We start from the raw sequence: 21,008 nt of genomic DNA, 5'->3' as shown, positions 1-21,008 counted from the left end.
CCACTCACTTCACGTGACTAATTAAAGACTTTCTTTACATATAAGAGTCATTATGCTCTGTTTTTTTGAGCATTTTTAATATATTACCATAATAAATATTGTTTTTTAGGAGTTATTTCTTTTGGTTTTTCTCTTCATGTACACTCCTTGTTTATATTATTTGGTTTGGTTACACTAACACCACCAAAGGCTCGTCTGGTGACAATTAAGGCTGATGCACAACACTCTCCTGGATGTCTGGCGGCCAACATTTTTGCTCAGCGTGAATAGACTATCATCAGTGACCAGCACTGAGGCCACTGGTCCACCGTCCAGCATCGATGACGCCTGCGCCTGGTGGTGTAGTCGGGTACCCTCGCTAGTGATCTAGCACACAACACGCTGACATAAATGGTTTTGAACAGACGTGACACTTGAGTGCCAAGCCATGGAGAAAAAGGTCGCCCGCCCTGCTGGCGCTTTGTCGCTGCGGCAGTGGTCAGTGCACGGTGCCGCACAAAAAGGTCAGGTTAGGGACCCACTCAAGAGGTTTGCTGTGACGTGGCAGTGGGCTTAATACAATCTGATCAGAATGGTAACAAAAGAACCTCATGTTCTATTTAATTTTTTGCCTAGCGGCTTTAGATCATTGTATTTTTGGGATGTGCGATCCATGTCTTTTTCTTCATAGTATGGTGACACTTGAGTGCCTCTCACATCCCTTAAATGTTCCTGGAGTTTGTGTGGAATTCATCCTCGGGTTCTAAAGTGCAATGTTCACAATGAAGTGGTCATCAGTGTGGGATGTGCCCAAAAGACGTCCACTTCTCTGGCTTTCTGTAACTCTTCCAGTCTCTCTGTAAAACCTGCTGGTGACACTCTAAGCTCAGTGGCCACTTTCATCTGAGAACATCCAGCTTGAAGCCTCGCAATGGTGCAGTCCTGCTGATCAATTGTTAAGTGTCATCTTGGTCTCATGATGTCAAAATGTGAACAGCTTGACGATGAGGACTGTTTAGTACCAATCCTAACTGAACCCCCCAAAATTTATTTGTATCGAATACCTGTTGTGAATTTTGCCATTACGCTCCTTGTTCGAGAACAGCAAGTTGTGCAAAAAGTCCTGAACCGTAGAACAGTTGGACATGTGGATCCAAAAAGATTAGAGAAGGTCACCTAAAAAGGTTAGAGGGCATTGTAGGATCATCCTAAAAGTTCACCCGAAAGCTAAATATCACAAACTTTTTCTGAGTAGTGCATGTACATACATAATTGTTGATTGCTGGAAAAAGGAGAATTTTGTTTACTTACCATAAATTCTTTTTCTTATAGTTCCGTATTGGGAGACCCAGACCATGGGTGTTTAGCTTCTGCCTCCGGAGGACATACAAAGTACTACACTTAAAAGTGTAGCTCCTCCCTCTGAGCTTATACACCCCCTGGAGAACCAGATCTAGCCAGTTTAGTGCAAAAGCTGAAGGAGAATAGCCACCCACAAGTAGAACCGAGCAAGAACCGGAACAACCGGAGACTCTGTCCACGACAACAGACGGTGATAACACACGGAACAAGAAAATTGCCAACAGGCAACAGGGAGGGAGCTGGGTCTCCCAATACGGAACTATAAGAAAAAGAATTTACGTTAAGTAAACAAAATTCTTCTTTTCTTTATCGTTCCTATGGGAGACCCAGACCATGGGACGTTCCAAAGCTGTCCCTGGGTGGGAATAAACAGAAAAAACTAAGAAGTAGGCGGAGCCTAACTTCACAAGAGGGCGACAGCCGCCTGAAGGATGCGTCTGCCCAAGCTCGCATCTGCCGAAGCATGAGCATGCACTTGGTAGTGCTTCGAAAAGGTATGCAGGCTAGTCCAAGCGGCAGCCTGACAGACTTGTTGAGCCGTAGCCTGGTGCCTAAAAGCCAAAGAGGCACCGACAGCTCTGGTCGAGTGTGCTTTGAAAAGCTTGAGAGGTGCACCGCCTAAGCGCAGCGGTGAGAGACACATAAATCCGGAGAGCACGCACCAGATCCAGAGAATGCAGCGCTTTCTCAAAGCGATGAACAGGGGCCGGACAGAAGGAAGGCAAGGAAATGTCCTGGTTAAGGTGGAAGGGAGAGACCACCTTAGGAAGAAAGTCCGGAGTCGGATGGAGAACTACCTTGTCTTGGTGAAAAACCAAAAAAGGTGACTCCGAGGAGAGCGCAGCCAAATCAGAGACTCTCCTGAGAGAAGTTATGGCAACTAGAAAGGCCACCCTTTGAGAAAGACGATACAAAGAAACCTCCCTAAGAGGCTCAAGAAGGGAATTTTGTTTACTTACCGTAAATTCCTTTTCTTCTAGCTCCAATTGGGAGACCCAGACAATTGGGTGTATAGCTACTGCCTCCGGAGGCCGCACAAAGTACTACACTTAAAAGTGTAAGGCCCCTCCCCTTCTGGCTATACACCCCCCCGTGGGAGCACGGGTCCCTCAGTTTTAGTGCAAAAGCAAGAAGGAGGAAAGCCAATAACTGTTTCAAAAACAAATTCAATCCGATAAACAATATCGGAGAACGTAACTTATCAACATGAACAACATGTGCACCCGAAAAACAAATACCCTCAGAAAAAACAGGGCGGGTGCTGGGTCTCCCAATTGGAGCTAGAAGAAAAGGAATTTACGGTAAGTAAACAAAATTCCCTTCTTCTTTTTCGCTCCTAATTGGGAGACCCAGACAATTGGGACGTCCAAAAGCAGTCCCTGGGTGGGTAAAAGAATACCTCACGATCGGGCTGTCAGGCAGCCCTTTCTTACAGGTGGGCCACCGCCGCCTGCAGGACTTGTCTACCTAGGCTGGCGTCCGCCGAAGCATAGGTATGCACCTGATAATGCTTGGTAAAGGTGTGCAGACTCGACCAGGTAGCCGCCTGGCACACCTGCTGAGCCGTAGCCTGGTGCCGTGATGCCCAGGACGCACCCACGGCTCTGGTAGAATGGGCCTTCAGCCCTGAAGGAACCGGAAGCCCAGAAGAACGGTAGGCTTCAAGAATTGGTTCCTTGATCCACCGAGCCAGGGTGGATTCGGAAGCTTGCGACCCTTTACGCTGACCAGCGACAAGGACAAAGAGTGCATCCGAGCGGCGCAGGGGCGCCGTGCGGGAAATGTAGATTCTGAGTGCTCTCACCAGATCCAACGAATGCAAATCCTTTTCACATTGATGAACTGGATGAGGACCCAAAGATGGTAAAGTGATATCCTGATTGAGATGAAAGGAAGATACCACCTTGGGAAGAAACTCTGGAATTGGACGCAGTACTACCTTGTCTTGGTGAAACACCAGGAAGGGAGATTTGCAAGATAACGCCGCCAGCTCTGACACTCTCCGAAGAGACGTGACCGCCACCAGAAAAGCCACATTCTGTGAAAGCCGAGAAAGGAAATCTCCTTCATAGGCTCGAAAGGTGGCTTCTGGAGAGCAATTAGAACCTTGTTCAGATCCCAGGGTTCCAATGGCCGCTTGTAAGGGGGAACGATATGACAAACCCCCTGCAGGAACGTGCGTACCTTAGGAAGTCGCGCCAGGCGCTTCTGAAAGAATACGGATAGCGCAGAGACTTGTCCTTTAAGGGAGCTAAGCGACAAACCTTTTTCCAACCCAGACTGCAGGGAGGAAAGAAAAATAGGCAATGCAAATGGCCAGGGAGAAACTCCCTGAGCAGAGCACCAAGATAAGAATATCTTCCACGTTCTGTGGTAGATCTTAGCGGAGGATGGTTTCCTAGCCTGTCTCATGGTGGCAACAACATCATGAGATAAACCTGAGGTCCCTAGGATCCAGGACTCAATGGCCACACAGTCAGGTTCAGGGCCGCAGAATTCAGATGGAAAAACGGCCCTTGAGACAGCAAGTCTGGACGGCCTGGTAGCGCCCACGGTTGTCCTACCGTGAGATGCCACAGATCCGGGTACGACGACCTCCTTGGCCAGTCTGGAGCGACGAGAATGGCGCAACGGCAGTCGGACCTGATTTTACGGAGCACTCTGGGCAACAATGCCAGAGGTGGGAACACATAAGGTAGTCGGAACTGCGACCAATCCTGAACTAAGGCGTCTGCCGCCAGAGCTCGGTGATCGTGAGACCGTGCCATGAAAACCGGGACCTTGGTGTTGTGCCGTGACGCCATCAGGACGACGTCCGGCATCTCCCAGCGGCGACAGATCTCCTGAAACACGTTCGGGTGAAGGGACCATTCCCCTGCGTCCATGCCCTGGCGACTGAGAAAGTCTGCTTCCCAGTTTTCCACGCCTGGGATGTGAACTGCGGATATGGTGGATGCTGTGTTTTCCACCCACGTCAGAATCCGCCGGACTTCTTGAAAGGCTTGTCGAGCCACTGTTGGAAGGCTCGCGGAGCAAGATAGACTGCTCTGATTTCCAGAACATTGGTCTGAAGGGTGGACTCTCTCTGAGTCCACGTACCCTGAGCCCTGTGGTGAAGAAACACTGCTCCCCACCCTGATAGGCTCGCATCTGTCGTGACCACCGCCCAGGATGGGGGTAGGAACGACTTTCCTTTTGACAATGAGGTGGGAAGAAGCCACCATCGGAGAGAGTCCTCGGTTGCCTGAGAGAGGGAGACATCCCTGTCGAGGGACGTCGACTTCCCGTCCCATTGGCGGAGAATGTCCCATTGTAGAGGGCGCAGATGAAACTGCGCGAAAGGGACTGCTTCCATTGCTGCCACCATCTTCCCTAGGAAATGCATGAGGCGCCTCAAGGAGTGGGACTGGTTCTGCAGGAGAGATTGCACCCCTGTCTGCAGAGAGCACTGCTTGCCCAGTGGAAGCTTCACTATCGCTGAGAGAGTATGAAACTCCATGCCAAGATATGTTAGTGATTGGGTCGGGATTAGATTTGACTTTGAAAAGTTGATAATCTACCCGAAACTCTGGAGAGTCTTCAGTGCCACGTTCAGACTGTGTTGGCATGCCTCTTGAGAGGGTGCCTTTATAAGTAGATCGTCCAAATACGGGATCACGGAGTGACCCTGCGAGTGCAGGACAGCTACTACTGCTGCCATGACCTTGGTGAAGACCCGAGGGGCTGATGCCAGCCCGAAAGGTAACGCTACGAACTGCAGGTGTTCGCTTTCTATAACGAAGCGTAGAAAACGCTGATGCTCTGGCGCAATCGGCACATGAAGATAAGCATCTTTGATGTCTATTGATGCTAAGAAATCTCCTTGAGACATTGAGGCTATGACGGAGCGTAGAGATTCCATCCGGAACCTCCTGGTTTTTACGTGTTTGTTGAGCAACTTTAGATCCAGGACGGGCCGAAAGGACCCGTCCTTCTTTGGCACCACAAACAAATTGGAGTAAAAACCGTGACCTTGTTCCTGAAGAGGAACGGAAGTCACCACTCCTTCCGCCTTTAGAGCGGCCACCGCCTGCAGCAGAACATCGGCTCGGTCGGGCGGTGGGGAAGTTCTGAAGAAACGAGTTGGAGGACGAGAGCTGAACTCTATCCTGTACCCGTGAGACAGAATGTCCGTCACCCAACGGTCTTTGACCTGTGACCGCCAAATGCCGCCAAAGCGGGAGAGCCTGCCACCGACCGAGGATGCGGAGAGAGGAGGCTGAAAGTCATGAGGAAGCCGTCTTGGTAACGGTTCTTCCTGCTGTCTTTTTTGGGCGTGACTGAGTCCGCCAAGAATCTGAGCCTCTCTGATCCTTTTGAGTCCTTTTGGACGAGGAGAATTGGGACCTGCCTGAGCCTCGAAAGGACCGAAAACCAGACTGACCCATCCTTTGTTGGGGCTTGTTTTGTCTGTGTTGAGGTAAGGATGAGTCCTTACCCTTGGAGTGTTTAATGATTTCATCCAAACGCTCACCAAACAATCGGTCACGAGAAAAAGGCAAACTGGTTAAGCACTTCTTGGAAGCAGAATCTGCTTTCCATTCTCTCAACCACAGGGCTCTGCGCAAAACCACGGAGTTGGCTGACGCCACCGCCGTACGGCTCGTAGAGTCCAGGACAGCATTAATCGCGTAAGACGCGAATGCAGACATTTGAGAGGTCAATGGTGCCACCTGCGGGGCAGATGTACGTGTGACCGAGTCGACTTGTATAAGCCCAGCTGAAATAGCTTGGAGTGCCCATACGGCTGCAAAAGCTGGCGCCAACGACGCTCCAATAGCTTCATAGATGGATTTCAGCCAGAGCTCCATCTGCCTGTCAGTGGCATCTTTAAGTGCCGCTCCATCTTCTACTGCAACTAAGGATCTAGCTGCAAGCCTGGAGATTGGAGGGTCCACCTTGGGACACTGGGTCCAACCCTTGACCACGTCAGGGGGAAAAGGATAGCGTGTATCTTTAAGCCGTTTAGAAAACCGCTTCTCAGGATAAGCGTGGTGTTTCTGGATTGCATCTCTAAAGTCAGAGTGGTCCAGAAAAGTGCTTAATTTACGCTTGGGATATCTGGAATGCAATTTCTCCTGCTGTGAAGCTGCCTCCTCCTCAGTAGGAGCTGGCGGAGAAATATCTAACATTCTATTGATGGACGCTATGATCATTCACTATGGCGTCACCATCCGGTGTATCCAGATTGAGAGCGGACCCAGGATCAGAATCTTGATCAGTTACATCCGCCTCATCACCCATAGATTCGTCCCGCTGGGATCCTGACCAGTGAGACGAAGTTGAGGGCCCCTCATAACGAGCCCGCTTAGGTTGTCTGGGACTGTCGTCCGAGTCAGAATCGTCACCCTGGGGTGCATGTGACACCCCCGGAGCTTGGAAGTGTTCCAGCTGAGGGGGACCAGGGAGCAATGATGCCACAGTGTCCATGGTCTGAGTTACTGGTCTAGACTGCAATGCTTCAAGAATCTTTGACATGGTCATAGACAATCTGTCAGCAAAAGCTGCAAACTCCGTTCCTGTCACCTGGACAGCATTCCCAGGTGGTACACCCTGGGTCACGTCCAGCAGAGGCCCCGGCTGTGCAAGTTGCACAGGAGCCGAGCACTGCACACAATGGGGGTCAGTGGAACCTGCCGGTAGAGCAGCCCCACATGCGGTACAGGCAGTATATAATGTCTGTGCCTTGGCACCCTTGCGTTTTGCGGACGACATGCTGTTGCCTCCTTGTAATCTAGGAGGGGGTATAGCCGAGAATCACCAGCGACCGTACAGTACAAAGTATTTGCAAACACAAAATACTCAGTATACAAATGGCACAAGTGGGGGTGAGCCCTTGAGGCTGCTTACCGCCCGCTGAACAGCGGGTATGAGGCCGTAGAATCCCGTGTCTGGGTCTCCCCGTCTCCCCTCTGCAGCTCAGCGTGCAGGCAGGAATGGCTGCCGGCGTTCTGTGAAGAGGGGCGGACCGTGGGCGTGCCACAAACAAAGAGCGGGAAACTGCGTCCTACTGTGCCTGGTGTGAGGGCTGGAGTATGTAAAAACGACTCCAGCCCTCAGCGCTGATGCTCTGTACAGCGTCCCGCCCTCCTCCTGACTGGCAGGTGCGGAGGCGGGAACGAACGAACTAGGCCGCAAAAAGCCGGGGACTGTAGTAATAAGCGCGGCCGTGATATATGCACGGCCAGCGCGGAAGTCCCCGGCGCACCACAAGTCCCAGCCGCGTCGCAGTCCCAGCGGCCGGCGCGACCGTTCTCCCTGAGTCTACCCACTCAGCTAAGCTGAAGTGAGGAAATGGCACAAGCGCAGCAGCGCTGTTGTCCCCGGCGCACTAACACACCCAGCAATGCTGCGGTGTGCGCGCGTATGCACGGGGACACAGAGTACCTTGACGGAGCAGGGCCATGTCCCTGACGATACTCAGCTCCATATCCAGCGGCTTCTGCAGGGGCTGTGGATGGAGCACGGTCTCAGTGCCTGGAGACCGGTAAAATCCCACTTCGCCCAGAGCCCTAATGGGGATGGGGAAGGAATCAGCATGTGGGCTCCAGCCTCCGTACCCGCAATGGGAACCTCAACCTTAACAAACACCGCCGACAGAAAGTGGGGTGAGAAGGGAGCATGCTGGGGACCCTTGTATGGGTCCTCTTTTCTTCCATCCGACATAGTCAGCAGCTGCTGCTGACCAATCTGTGGAGCTGTGCTGTGCGTGTCTGACCTCCTTCGCACAAAGCAAAAACTGAGGGACCCGTGCTCCCACGGGGGGGGTGTATAGCCAGAAGGGGAGGGGCCTTACACTTTTAAGTGTAGTACTTTGTGCGGCCTCCGGAGGCAGTAGCTATACACCCAATTGTCTGGGTCTCCCAATTAGAAGCGAAAAAGAAAAGGGGGTTTCTGCAATACCGTGAGGACCAAGTTAAGGTCCCAGGGATCCAAGGGCCGCCGATAAGGCGGAATGATGTGAGACGCGCCTTGCATGAAGGTGCGGACCTGAGCCAGCCGGGCGAGACGCCGCTGGAACAGCACTGATAGAGCTGAGACTTGTCCCTTGAGAGAGTTGAGGGACAGTCCTAGCTGCAGACCGGACTGTAAAAAAGACAGAAGGGTCGGCAACGAGAATGGCCAAGGAGGATGGCCGGAAGAGCGACACCAGGACAGGAAAATTTTCCAAGTCCTGTGATAGATCTTGACGGAGGAAGACTTACGGGCCCGAGTCATAGTGGAGCTGACTTCAGGAGGAATACCAGAAGCCGTCAAAATCCAGGATTCAAGAGCCACACCGTCAAATTGAGTGCCGCAGAATTCGGGCGGAAAAACGGACCTTGCGAGAGTAGGTCTGGACGATCCGGAAGATGCCACGGCATCTCTACGGACAGTTGGAGCAGGTCCGGATACCAAGCTCGCCTGGGCCAGTCCGGTGCAATGAGGATGACTCGACGGCCCTCCATTCTGATCTTGCGCAGGACTCTGGGCAAGAGAGCTAGAGGGGGAAACACGTAGGACAGACGAAACTGGGACCAATCATGAACCAGAGCGTCCGCGGCGAAGGCCTGAGGATCGTGGGAGCGAGCCACGTAAACCGGAACCTTGTTGTTGAGACGGGATGCCATTAGGTCCACGTCCGGAGTGCCCCAATTGCGGAAGATTGACTGAAATACTGCCGAGTGCAGGGACCACTCGCCACCATCCACGGATTGACGGCTGAGATAATCTGCCTCCCAGTTTTCTACGCCTGGGATGTGGACTGCGGATATGGTGGACTTGGAGTCCTCCGCCCATTGAAGAATGCGTTGGACCTCCAACATTGCCAGGCGGCTGCGTGTCCCGCCTTGGTGATTGATGTAGGCAACCGCTGTCGCGTTGTCTGACTGGACTCGAATGTGCCTGCCCGCCAACAGGTGGTGAAAGGCTAGGAGAGCTAGAAGCACAGCTCTGGTTTCCAGCACATTGATTGAAAGGGCTGACTCGGACGGAGTCCAAGTGCCCTGTGCTCTGTGGTGGAGATATACCGCTCCCCAGCCGGATAGGCTGGCATCCGTGGTGAGAATCACCCAGGACAGAGTCAGAAAGGAGGGCCCTTGGGACAGGGAGAGGGGTCAAAGCCACCACTGAAGAGAGCTCCTGGTCCGTGGCGACAGAGCCACTAACCTGTGTAAGGAGGAAGGGCGCTTGCCCCAACAGCGGAGAATGTCCAGCTGCAGGGGGCGCAGATGGAACTGGGCAAAGGGAACCGCCTCCATGGACGCCACCATTTGACCCAGCACCTGCATCAGGCGACTGAGGGTATAACGGCGGGGCCGCAGCAGAGAGCGCACCGCTAGCCGGAGAGACTGCTGTTTGACTAAGGGCAACTTCACAAGTGCCGGCAAAGTCTCGAACTGCATCCCTAGGTACGTGAGACTCTGGGTCGGAGTCAGGGTGGACTTGGGAAGATTGACAGGCCACTCGAATTGGGCTAGAGTGGCGAGAGTGAGCGAGACACTCCGCTGACAGTCTGCGCTGGATGGAGCCTTGACCAGAAGGTCGTCCAGATAAGGAAGCACTGCCCACCCCTGGAGGTGCAGGACCGCAATTCACTGCCGCCATGACCTTGGTGAATACCCGAGGGGCCATGGCTAACCCGAAGGGGAGAGCCACGAATTGGAAATGATCCTCTCCTATCGCAAAACGTAACCAACGCTGGTGTGACACTGCGATTGGCACATGTAGATAGGCATCTCTGAAGTCGAAGGACGCCAGGAAATCCCCTTGGGTCATAGAGGCAATGACTGATCGCAGAGACTCCATGCGAAAATGCCGCACCCGGACATGCTTGTTGAGAAGCTTGAGATCCAGGATGGGCCGGAAGGTACCGTCCTTTTTTGGAACTAGGAAGAGGCTTGAGTAAAAACCTCTGAACCGTTCTCGAGCAGGAACTGGTACAATCACACCGTTTGCCTGCAAGGATGCCACGGCCTGTGAGAAGGCGGCGGCCTTGGAGCAGGGGGGAGTTGAGAGAAAAAATCCGTTTGGCAGGCTGGAAGAGAATTCTATCCTGTAGCCGTGAGATATGTCGTCTCTCACCCACTGATCGGAGACTTGCTTTAACCAAGCGTCGCCAAAGTGGGAGAGCCTGCCACCGACTAAGGACGTGGCTGGAGCGGGCCGAGAGTCATGAGGAAGCTGCCTCAGTGGCAGAACCTCCTGCGGTCTTCTGCGGACGCGCTTTTGTGCGCCAGTTGGATTTCTGATCCTTAGCTGAGTTAGCGGACGAGGCGGAAGGCTTAGAGGATGACCAGTTGGAGGAACGAAAGGAACGAAACCTCGATTGATTCCTACCCTGGGCGGGTTTCCTGGTCTTGGTTTGTGGCATGGAAGTACTCTTCCCGCCAGTAGCTTCCTTAATGATTTCATCCAGCTGTTCACCAAACAGCCGTGAACCAGCAAAAGGGAGCCCAGCAAGAAACTTCTTGGAAGAAGAATCTGCCTTCCACTCTCGAAGCCACAAAATCCTGCGGATAACAAGAGAATTAGCTGAAGCCACCGCAGTGCGGTGAGAGGCCTCTAGCATTGCAGACATGGCATAAGATGAAAAAGCTGAAGCCTGAGAGGTTAAGGTAACCATCTCAGGCATAGATTCCTTGGTGAGGGAATGCATCTCCTCCAGAGAAGCAGAGATGGCTTTGAGAGCCCACACTGCTGCAAAAGTCGGGGAAAACGCGGCCCTCGCAGCTTCATACACAGATTTGGCCAAAAGGTCAATCTGACGGTCAGTGGAATCCTTAAGTGAGGTGCAGTCAGCCACCGACACAACGGTCCGGGCTGAGAGCCTAGACACCGGAGGGTCTACCTTTGGGGAGTGAGACCACTCCTTGACCACCTCAGGTGGAAATGGAAACCGATCATCAGAACCACGCTTTGGAAAGCGTTTGTCAGGGCAGGCTCTGGGCTTGGTCACAGCGGTCTGAAAACTGGAGTGGTTAAAGAACACACTCTTCACTCTCTTAGGCGAGGTAAACTGATGTTTTTCTGCGAAAGAGGGTTGCTCCTCTGAGACTGGCGGATTGAGATCCGGCACAGAATTAATAGAAGCAATCAAGTCACTAAGATCTGAGTCACCCTCAGAGAAATCGATGGGATACATAGCCTCCGAGCCACCCGTGAGGGCATCCTCCTCATCTTGCGAGTCAGCTCTTGAGACAGAGCCGTGGGATGAGGAGGGGGAGGAAACCCTGCGCCTTCTCTTAGAAGGACAGGGTCTGGGACCTGATGATGAATCCTCTGTGAGCTCTGATGGACGGAGGTCAGAGGATAGGAATCCTCTGTCAAGAGTATTAGAAGCACCCTGTGAGGAGGGCTGATGCATATTCATCAAAGTCCTGGACAAAAGTCCCATGGACTCAGCAAATGACTGGGATATGGACCTAGAAAAGGACTCTACCCAGGCCGGGGGTTCAGTCACAGGTGCAGTAGCAGCCTGAGAGACCACTGGGGGTGAGACTCCAGGCTGTGGCACCGCCAAGTTAGAGCAACCATCACAGTGTGGATAAGTGCTCGGCTCAGGCAGCAGGAGCTTACATGCAGTGCATGTAGAATAAAGCTTTAGAGCCTTGCTCCTTGTGTGAGACATGCTGCTGGAGTGGGGGCTTTGCAGAGAATGAACCCCAGGGAGAATATACAGAGGTCCACAACCGGAGACCGGCTGTGGTTACCAGACCGCTGGGCGCGGTGTTGTGTGCCCTCCAGATCCCGAAGCCCGGTCCGCCAGTGCACAGCACCTCAGCAGAGATGCAGAGTGCAGAATGTCCCAGAGCAGAGTGAACTCTGCCTGAGAAATGGCCGCCGGAGCGAGGAGAGGGGGCGGGACTAGGGGGCGTTCCTATAGGAGAGCGGGAACTGGAGGGCTATGGAGACCTGCAGGGGAGGAGGGACGCCCCAGCAGTGGGGAGTGTCCCTCCCTTGTGTAGAACGGCCGCCGGGAGGAGCCGAGCCTGTCCCTCTGCATGAGTGACATGCGAGGGCAGGAAAACGAAACTAGGCCTCCGGCGAAGCCGGGGCCTAAATTTAAGCGGCGAGGCCGACAAGCAGGCACCATCGGCGCGGCTCTCAGGCAAAAGCTAGAGAACCCGCCGGAAAAGGCAAAATAATCATATACAGCATACTCTTCCCATACAATAAAGAACCGGGACCCCCAACACATAAACGTCTCAGGTACTTAGCGGCTGAGACGCAGGGCCAGTTCCCTGGGGATGAGTGCTCCGGTCCAACAGGATCCTCAAGGGGCTGTGGATGGAGACCGGACTCCTGCCAGGCATGGAGACCGTGCTAGCTCCCACTTCAAGCCAGAGCCCAGGAGGGATGGTGAAGGAGCGCGGCATGTAAGGCTCCAGCCTTGGAAATCAACCTTAACAACACCGCCGACACAGTGGGGTGAGAAGGGACATGCCGGGAGTCCAGACTTGGACCCGCTTTTCTTCAAACTCTTTCCAAAAATCAAACAAATCAGATGAGAATGCATGTGTGGATGTATGCCTCCTGAACACAAAGCGATAAACTGGCTAGATCTGGTTCTCCAGGGGGTGTATAAGCTCAGAGGGAGGAGCTACACAGGAGGCAGAAGCTAAACACCCATGGTCTGGGTCTCCCATAGGAACGATAAAGAAAAGGTTATGACTCTTAGGGGTGGAATTGCCCGGTCAGGAAGTGGTTACGCCATTAACACTACCAAGGTGGATACTCTCAGTAATGACACACGCAGTTGATTTGCTGTTGTACTGATCACCGTAGTGTCACACAGGTCTGTGTTGGACACTCCCAAAACAGTTCATGAATAATGTAGCTCCAAACCTCAGCGAACGTCAGTACAAGAAGCCGAGCCCTGGGGGTGCGGAGCCGGGAGGGGAGCAAATGTCACACCGAATGCTACACTTCAAATGCACAAATCTACGTCTGTACAGTGAGGGGTGGGAGCTCCCAATCCTGCCCCCTATAGAGCCATGGTATGGTGACTGCCCACCTGCACCCCAGAATACATTTGCAAATTAAAAATTAGGCAACTTTGCACATAGTCTTGCTGATTATTAGCTTTATCTTATTCTGCACACAGCTCCTATGCAGTTATAGTCAGATCATAGAATTGCATTCTCTGTCCCTTATACCTTGGGTAAGTATTGACTAGATGTAAGAATAACATGGACCGACAGACGCGCACACCAACCTCTACACTATGGCCAAAACCAAAGAACTGTCTAAGGACACCAGGGACAAAATTGTAGGCCTGGGATGAGCTACAGGACAATAGGCAAGCAGCTTGGTGAGAAGGCAACAACTGTTGGCACAATTATTAGAAAATGGAAGAAACACAAGATGAATATCAGTCTTACCAGGTCTGGGGTTCCATGCAAAACCTCACCTCGTGGGGTAAGGATGATTCTGAGAAAGGTTAGGAATCAGCCCAGAACTAGACGGAAGGACCTGGTCAATGACCTGAAGAGAGCGGAGACCAGTGTCTAAAAGATTACAGTTCGGAATGCACACAGTCATCATGGATTCAAATCTTGCAGGGCACAAAATGTCCCCTTGCTTAGGTCAGTACTTGTCCAGGCCCATTTGAAGTTCGCTAATGACCATCTGGATGATCCAGAGGAGGTATGGGAGAAGGTCATTTGGTTAGATGACACCAAAATAGAACTTTTTGGTATCCACTCCACTCGCCGTGTTTGGAGGAAGAAGGATGAGTACAACCCCAGGGACACCATCCCAACCGTGAAGCATAGGAGTGGAAACATCATACTTTTGGGGTGCTTTTCTGCAAAGGGGACAGGACAACTGCGTATTGAATGGAGGATGAATGGGGTCATGTGTAACGAGATTTTGGCCAACAACCTCCTCCCCAATTAAGAGCATTGAAGATATGTCATGGCTGGGTCTTCCAGCATGACAGTGACCACAAACACACAGCCAGGGTAACTAAGGAGCGGCTCCGTAAGAAGCATTTCAAGGACTTGGAGTGGCCTAGCTAGTCTCCAGACCTGAACCCAATAGAAAACCTTTGGAAGGAGCTGAAGCTCAATTTTGCCAAGCAACAGCCTCAAAAACCTGAAAGATCTGGAGAAGATCTGTATGGAGGAGTCGCCAAAACCCAAGAACTACCGGAAACGTCCAACCTCTAACTGCAAACAAAGGTTTCTACCAAATATTAAGTTCTGTTTCTCTATTGTATGAAATACTTATTCCATGCAATAAAATGCAAATTAATTATTTAAAAATCATGCAATGGGATTTTCTGGATTATTTTTTTTATTCGGTCACAGTTGAAGTTACCTACAATAAAAATTACAGACCTCTCCATTTTTTATAGGTGGGAAGACTTGCAAAATTAGCAAAAGGATCAAATGCTTATTTTCCCTTCTGTATATGTATATATGGGTTGGGCATCTTGGGAGACCTTAATTTTTAAATATATACTATAATACTGTTCCACTATGGTAAAAGTGACAAGATGAAAAGTAAAACAAAAAAATAAAAATAAAAAAAATTTGGAATTGCATAGTAAAGAATAGAATTGTGGTATTCAGCTTCCACAAAATGAGAGGTTTTCAGTGAATTTGCAGCAGAATGGATCACTTTCCGGCAGAGCGGGTTCACCGTCGCGTACCTTGTCGATGGTCAGCATGTAAAAGTGCATGATATCGTTCTCCTGTGCGTGGCGAATTCTTGCCATACACTCCTCTTCGTCTATAAGTTCCCCTATATATTCATTCACAAACTCTCCCTGCAAATGACAGACATCAAAATCAATCTTAGAGTCTCAGGGAGGGCAGAGAAAAAAGGGCATATAAAAATAAGGAAAACACAAGCATGAGGATAGAAGCTGTGCTAATGCATGGAAAGTGACGACCCCAGCACTTTGGTCATCACATCCAGCCTATATTACACAAAGTGTCAAACTCACAAGAGAAAACTTGCTCCCTCTCTCTCCATCCATCTCTCTCTCTCTCTCCATCCATCTCTCTCTCTCTCTCTCTCTCCCTCTCTCTCCCTCTCTCTCCCTCTCTCTCCATCCATCTCTCTCCCTCTCTCTCCCTCTCTCTCCCTCTCTCTCCCTCTCCCTCTCTCTCCCTCTCTCTCCCTCTCTCTCCCTCTCTCTCCCTCTCTCTCCATCTCTCTCCATCTCTCTCTCTCTCCATCTCTCTCTCTCTCCATCTCTCTCTCTCTCCATCTCTCTCTCTCTCCATCTCTCTCTCTCTCCATCTCTCTCTCTCTCCATCTCTCTCTCTCTCTCCATCTCTCTCTCTCTCTCCATCTCTCTCTCTCTCTCCATCTCTCTCTCTCTCTCCATCTCTCTCTCTCTCTCCATCTCTCTCTCTCTCCATCTCTCTCTCTCTCCATCTCTCTCTCTCCCCATCTCTCTCTCTCCCCATCTCTCTCCATCTCTCTCCATCTCTCTCTCTCTCCATCTCTCTCTCTCTCCATCTCTCTCTCTCTCCATCTCTCTCTCTCTCCATCTCTCTCTCTCTCCATCTCTCTCTCTCTCCATCTCTCTCTCTCTCCATCTCTCTCTCTCCATCTCAAATTCAAATATGCTTTATTGGCAGGACCAAAGAAGGGAATTTTGTTACTTACCGTAAATTCCTTTTCTTCTAGCTCTTATTGGGAGACCCAGACGATTGGGGTATAGCTACTGCCCTCCGGAGGCCACACAAAGCACTACACTAAAAAGTGCAAGGCCCCTCCCCTTCTGGCTATACCCCCCCGTGGTGTCACGGGTTCTCCAGTTTTAGTGCCAAAGCAAGAAGGAGGAAAGCCAATAACTGGTTTAAACAAATTAACTCCGAGTAACATCGGAGAACTGAAAAACCGTTCAACATGAACAACATGTGTACCCGCAAACAACAAAAAAATCCCGAAGGACAACAGGGCGGGTGCTGGGTCTCCCAATAAGAGCTAGAAGAAAAGGAATTTACGGTAAGTAACAAAATTCCCTTCTTCTTCAGCGCTCTATTGGGAGACCCAGACGATTGGGACGTCCAAAAGCTGTCCCTGGGTGGGTAAATAAATACCTCATGTTAGAGCTGCAAGACAGCCCTCCCCTACGGGGAAATCACTGCCGCCTGCAGGACTCTTCTACCTAAGCTGGCATCCGCCGAAGCATAGGTATGCACCTGAGAATGTTTGGTGAAAAATGTGCAGACTCAACCAGGTAGCTGCCTGACACACCTGTTGAGCCGAAGCCTGGTGTCGTAGTGCCCAGGACGCACCCACGGCTCTGGTTGAATGGGCTTTCAGCCCTGAAAGAACCGGAAGCCCTGCAGAACGGTAGGCTTCCAGAATTGGTTCTGTGATCCATCGAGCCAGGGTGGCTTTAGAAGCCTGCAACCTCTTGCGCGTACCAGCGACAAGGACAAAAAAAGTGCATCGGAACGGCGTATGGGCGCCGTGCGGGAAATGTAGATTCTGAGTGCTCTCACCAGATCTAGCAAACGTAAATCATTCTCATACCGGTGAACCGGATGAGTGCAAAAGTACGGTAAGGAGATATCCTGATTAAGATGAAACGAGGATACGACCTTAAGGAGAAACTCCGGAATGGGGCGCAGCACTACCTTGTCCTGGTGAAACACCAGGAAGGGAGCCTTGGATGCCAGAGCTGCCAGCTCAGACACTCGCCGAAGCGATGTGAACGCAACGAGAAACGCCACCTTCTGTGACAGGCGAGAAAAAGGAACTTCCTTCAGAGGCTCGAAAGGCGGCTTCTGGAGAGCAACTAGAACCCTGTTCAGATCCCATGGATCTAACGGCCGCTTGTACGGGGGTACGATATGACAAACCCCCTGCGGGAACGTGCACACCTTAGAAAGACGTGCTAGACGCTTCTGAAAAAAACACGGATAGTGCTGAGACTTGCCCTTTGAGGGAGTCGAGCGACAAGCCCTTTTCTAACTCCTATTGTAGGAAGGAAAGAAAAGTAGGCCATGCAAATGGCCAGGGAGACACTCCCTGAGTAGAGCACCAGATTAAGAAAATCTTCCACGTTCTGTGGTAGATCTTAGCAGACGTGGGCTTCCTAGCCTGTCTCATGGTGGCAACGACCCCTTGGGATAATCCTGAAGACGCTAGGATCCAGGACACAAAGGCCACCCAGTCAGGTTCAGGGCCGCAGAATTCCGATGGAGAAAACGGCCCTTGGGACAGTAAGTTTGGTCGGTCTGGTAGTGATGACGGTCGGCCGACCGTGAGATGCCACAGATCCGGGTACCACGATCTCCTCGGCCAGTCTGGTGCGACGAGTATGACGCGGCTGCAATCGGATCTGATTTTTTGCGCAGTACTCTGGGCAAGAGTGCCAGAGGTGGAAACACATATGTGAGCCGGAACTGCGACCAATCTTGCACTAAGGCGTCTGCCGCCAGAGCTCTGTGATCGCGCGATCGTGCCATAAATGCCGGGACCTTGTTGGTGTGCCGAGACGCCATTAGGTCGACGTCCGGCACCCCCCAGCGGCAACAGATTTCCTGAAACACGTCCGAGTGAAGGGACCATTCCCCCGCGTCCATACCCTGGCGACTGAGGAAGTCTGCTTCCCAGAATTCTACGCCCGGGATGAGAACTGCGGATATGGTGGATGCTGTGTCCTCCACCCACATGAGGATTCGCCTGACTTCCTGGAAGGCTTGCTGACTGCGCGTCCCTTCTTGGTGGTTGATGTATGCCACCGCTGTGGAGATGTCCGACTGGATTCGGATCTGCTCTCTTTCTAGCCACTTCTGGAAGGCTAATGGGGTAAGATACCCTGCCCCGATTTCCAGAACATCGATCTGAGGGGTGGACTCCTGCTGAGTCCACGTCCCCTGAGCCATGTGGCGGAGACAAACTGCTCCCCACCCTGACAGACTCGTATCTGTCGTGACCACTGCCCAGGATGGGGGCTATGACAATGAGGTGGGAATAAGCCACTATATCAGAGAGTCCTCGGCCGTCTGGGAAAGGGAGACTTCCCTGTCCAGGGAGGTTGACTGCCCGTCCCATTGGCGGAGAATGTCCCATTGCCGTTGGCGCAGATGAAACTGCGCAAAGAGAACTGCCTCGATGGCTGCCACCATCTTCCTTAGGAAGTGCATGAGGCGCCTTAAGGGGTGCGACTGGCCTTGAAGGAGAGACTGCACCTCTGTCAGCAGTGAACGCTGCTTGTTCAGCGGAAGCTTCACTCTTGCTGATAGAGTATGAAACTCCATGCCGAGATACGTTAGTGATGGAGTCGGAGACAGATTTGACCTTGCCAAATTGATGATCCACCCGAAAGTCTGGAGAGTCTCCCGCGTAACATTCAGGCTGCGTTGGCATGCCTCGAGGGAGGGTGCTTTGACGAGTAGATCGTCCAAGTACGGGATCACCGGGTGTCCCTGAAAGTGCAAGACTGCTACCACTGCTGCCATGACCTTGGTGAACACCCGTGGGGCTGTCGCCAGACTGAATGGCAGAGCTACGAACTGAAGATGTTCGTCTCCTATCACAAAACGTAGAAAACGTTGGTGCTCCGTAGCAATTGGCACGTGGAGATAGGCATCTTTGATGTCTGTTGAGGCAAGGAAGTCTCCTCGAGACATTGAGGTAATGACGGATCGGAGGGATCCCATCCGGAACCGCCTGGCGTTCGCATGCTCGTTGAGCAGTGTCAGGACCAGAACGGGACGGAAGGAACCGTCCTTTTTTGGAGCCACAAAGAGATTGGAGTACAAACCCTCGCCCTCGTTCCTGAGGGGGGACAGGCATCACCACTCCTTCTGCTCTTAGAGCATCCACCGCCTGCAGCAGGGAAATGGAGTCGGAGGACGAGAACAGAACACTGTCCTGTGCACGTGAGCACAATGTCCGTCACCCACCGGTCTGTGACCTGTGGCAGCTAAATGTCGCCAAAGGCGGTGGAGTCTGCCATCAACCGCGGATGCGGAGAGAGAGAGAGAGAGCTGAGAGTCCTGAGGAGACCGCCTTGGTAGCGGTTCCTCCGACTGCCTTCCTTGGGCGTGATTGAGCCCGGCCGGAATCTGAGCCCGTCTGAGGTTTTGTAGCCCTTTTGCACGAGGACAATTGGGACCTGCCGGAGCTTGGGAAGGACCGAAACCTCGACTGTACTTTTAGGACAGTATTAACAGGGTAAGTCGCAGTGCAGACATTGCGGGGTTACGGACGCCTCTGCGGTACAGATGTCCCTGTGCTCAAGGCCAGCTGCGCAAGAACAGCTGAAAAGGTTAGGTTGCCTATACGGCTGTGGATGCCGGAGCAACCGACACGCCGATAGCTTCCTAGACAGATTTCAACCAGAGTCCATCTGTCTGTGACTGGCATCTTTAAGTGAAGCCCCATCTCCAGTGCAACTATGGCTCTAGATGCAAGCCTGGAGATTGGAGAATCCACCTTTGGACCCTGGGTCCAGCGCTGACCACGTCAGGGGAAAAGGGATAACGTGTATCCTAAAAACGTTTGGAGAAGACGCTTATCTGGTAAGCGTGGTGTTCCTGGACTGCTTCTCTGAAGTCAGCGTGGCCAGAAAAATACTCAATATCTGTGTGAGATACTGAAAAGGGACTTCTCCTGTTCGTCTCCTATCTCCACTGGGGGAGCTGAGGGAGAAAGATCCAACCTTCCATTGATGGACGGTATAGGACATTCCGTATGGCGTTACCACCCGGTGTATCCGGATCGATAGCGATGTCAGTATCAAAGCCCTGAAGAGCTGCCTTTTGGTCAAGTAGATTGCCCATGGCCTGTCTGGACTGCAAGTCTCTATATTATGACTACTCCGTCCCTGTCCATGGACAGGGTTGACAGGTGGTTTCTTTGGCCACAACTAGTAGAGACCCCGGCAGACGAAGTGCTAGAGACCCCCGCAGACGACGTGCTACAGGGGAGCATGCACACAATGGGACGGTGTCATGAACAGCATCCCATGTAGTAAAAACAGCACTGAAAATCTGTGTTGCTTTTTTGCCGCTGCCGACTAGCTATCTAGAAGTATATAGCCAAGATTGGTGACCGTACATTGCAATGTATAGCATACAGGCATAAAGTACAAATGACCACTGCAGCACAAGCAATACAAGCAGCATAGAAGCCTGTGCCCTGGCACCCCTGCTCTTCTGCTGCTGTATACTAGTCATCTAGGGGAATATAGCCAAGAGTGACCCTACAGTGCAATGTATAGCATACAAGCACAAGTACAAATGAACACTGCCGCACATGCAATACAAGCAGCATAGAAGCCTGTGCCCTGGCACCCCAACTCTTCTGCTGCTGTAGACTAGTCCTCTAGGGGAATATGGCCCAGAAGAGTGACCATACAGTGCAATGTATAGCATACAAGCACAAGTACAAATGCACACTGCAGCCCATGCAATACAAGCAGCATAGAAAAAAACCTGTGCCCCAGCACCCTTGGTTTTCTGCTGCTGTAGTCTAGCCATTCCAGGAGAATATAGCTAAGATTAGCGACTGTACAGTGCAATGTATAGCACATAAGCATAAACACAAATGAACACCTCAGTCGTGCAATACAAGCAGCCTAGAAAGCCTGTGCCTTAGCACACCTGCTTTCCTGCTGCTGATGTGTCGCTCCCCAAGCGGGCATATAGCGACCTATGCAGTTAAAAACA

General features: G+C 51.8%; 1 protein-coding gene across 1 annotated transcript in view; it reads right to left on the bottom strand.

The window, feature by feature from the left end:
- The window catches only part of NSD2 (nuclear receptor binding SET domain protein 2), a 235,518-nt gene that overhangs the window by 30,154 nt on the left and 184,356 nt on the right, over positions 1 to 21,008 (bottom strand). Inside the window, exon 19 of the mRNA XM_075346808.1 lies at positions 15,017 to 15,133. Coding sequence (XP_075202923.1) covers positions 15,017 to 15,133 — 117 coding nt within the window. The remainder of the gene's footprint in view (positions 1 to 15,016; positions 15,134 to 21,008) is intronic.

The sequence above is a fragment of the Anomaloglossus baeobatrachus genome, chromosome 1 (genome assembly GCF_048569485.1).
Source record: "Anomaloglossus baeobatrachus isolate aAnoBae1 chromosome 1, aAnoBae1.hap1, whole genome shotgun sequence".
Lineage (NCBI taxonomy): Eukaryota > Metazoa > Chordata > Amphibia > Anura > Aromobatidae > Anomaloglossus > Anomaloglossus baeobatrachus.
Note: the sequence above shows the minus strand (reverse complement) of the source record. Positions and strands in the feature narration are given on the sequence as shown.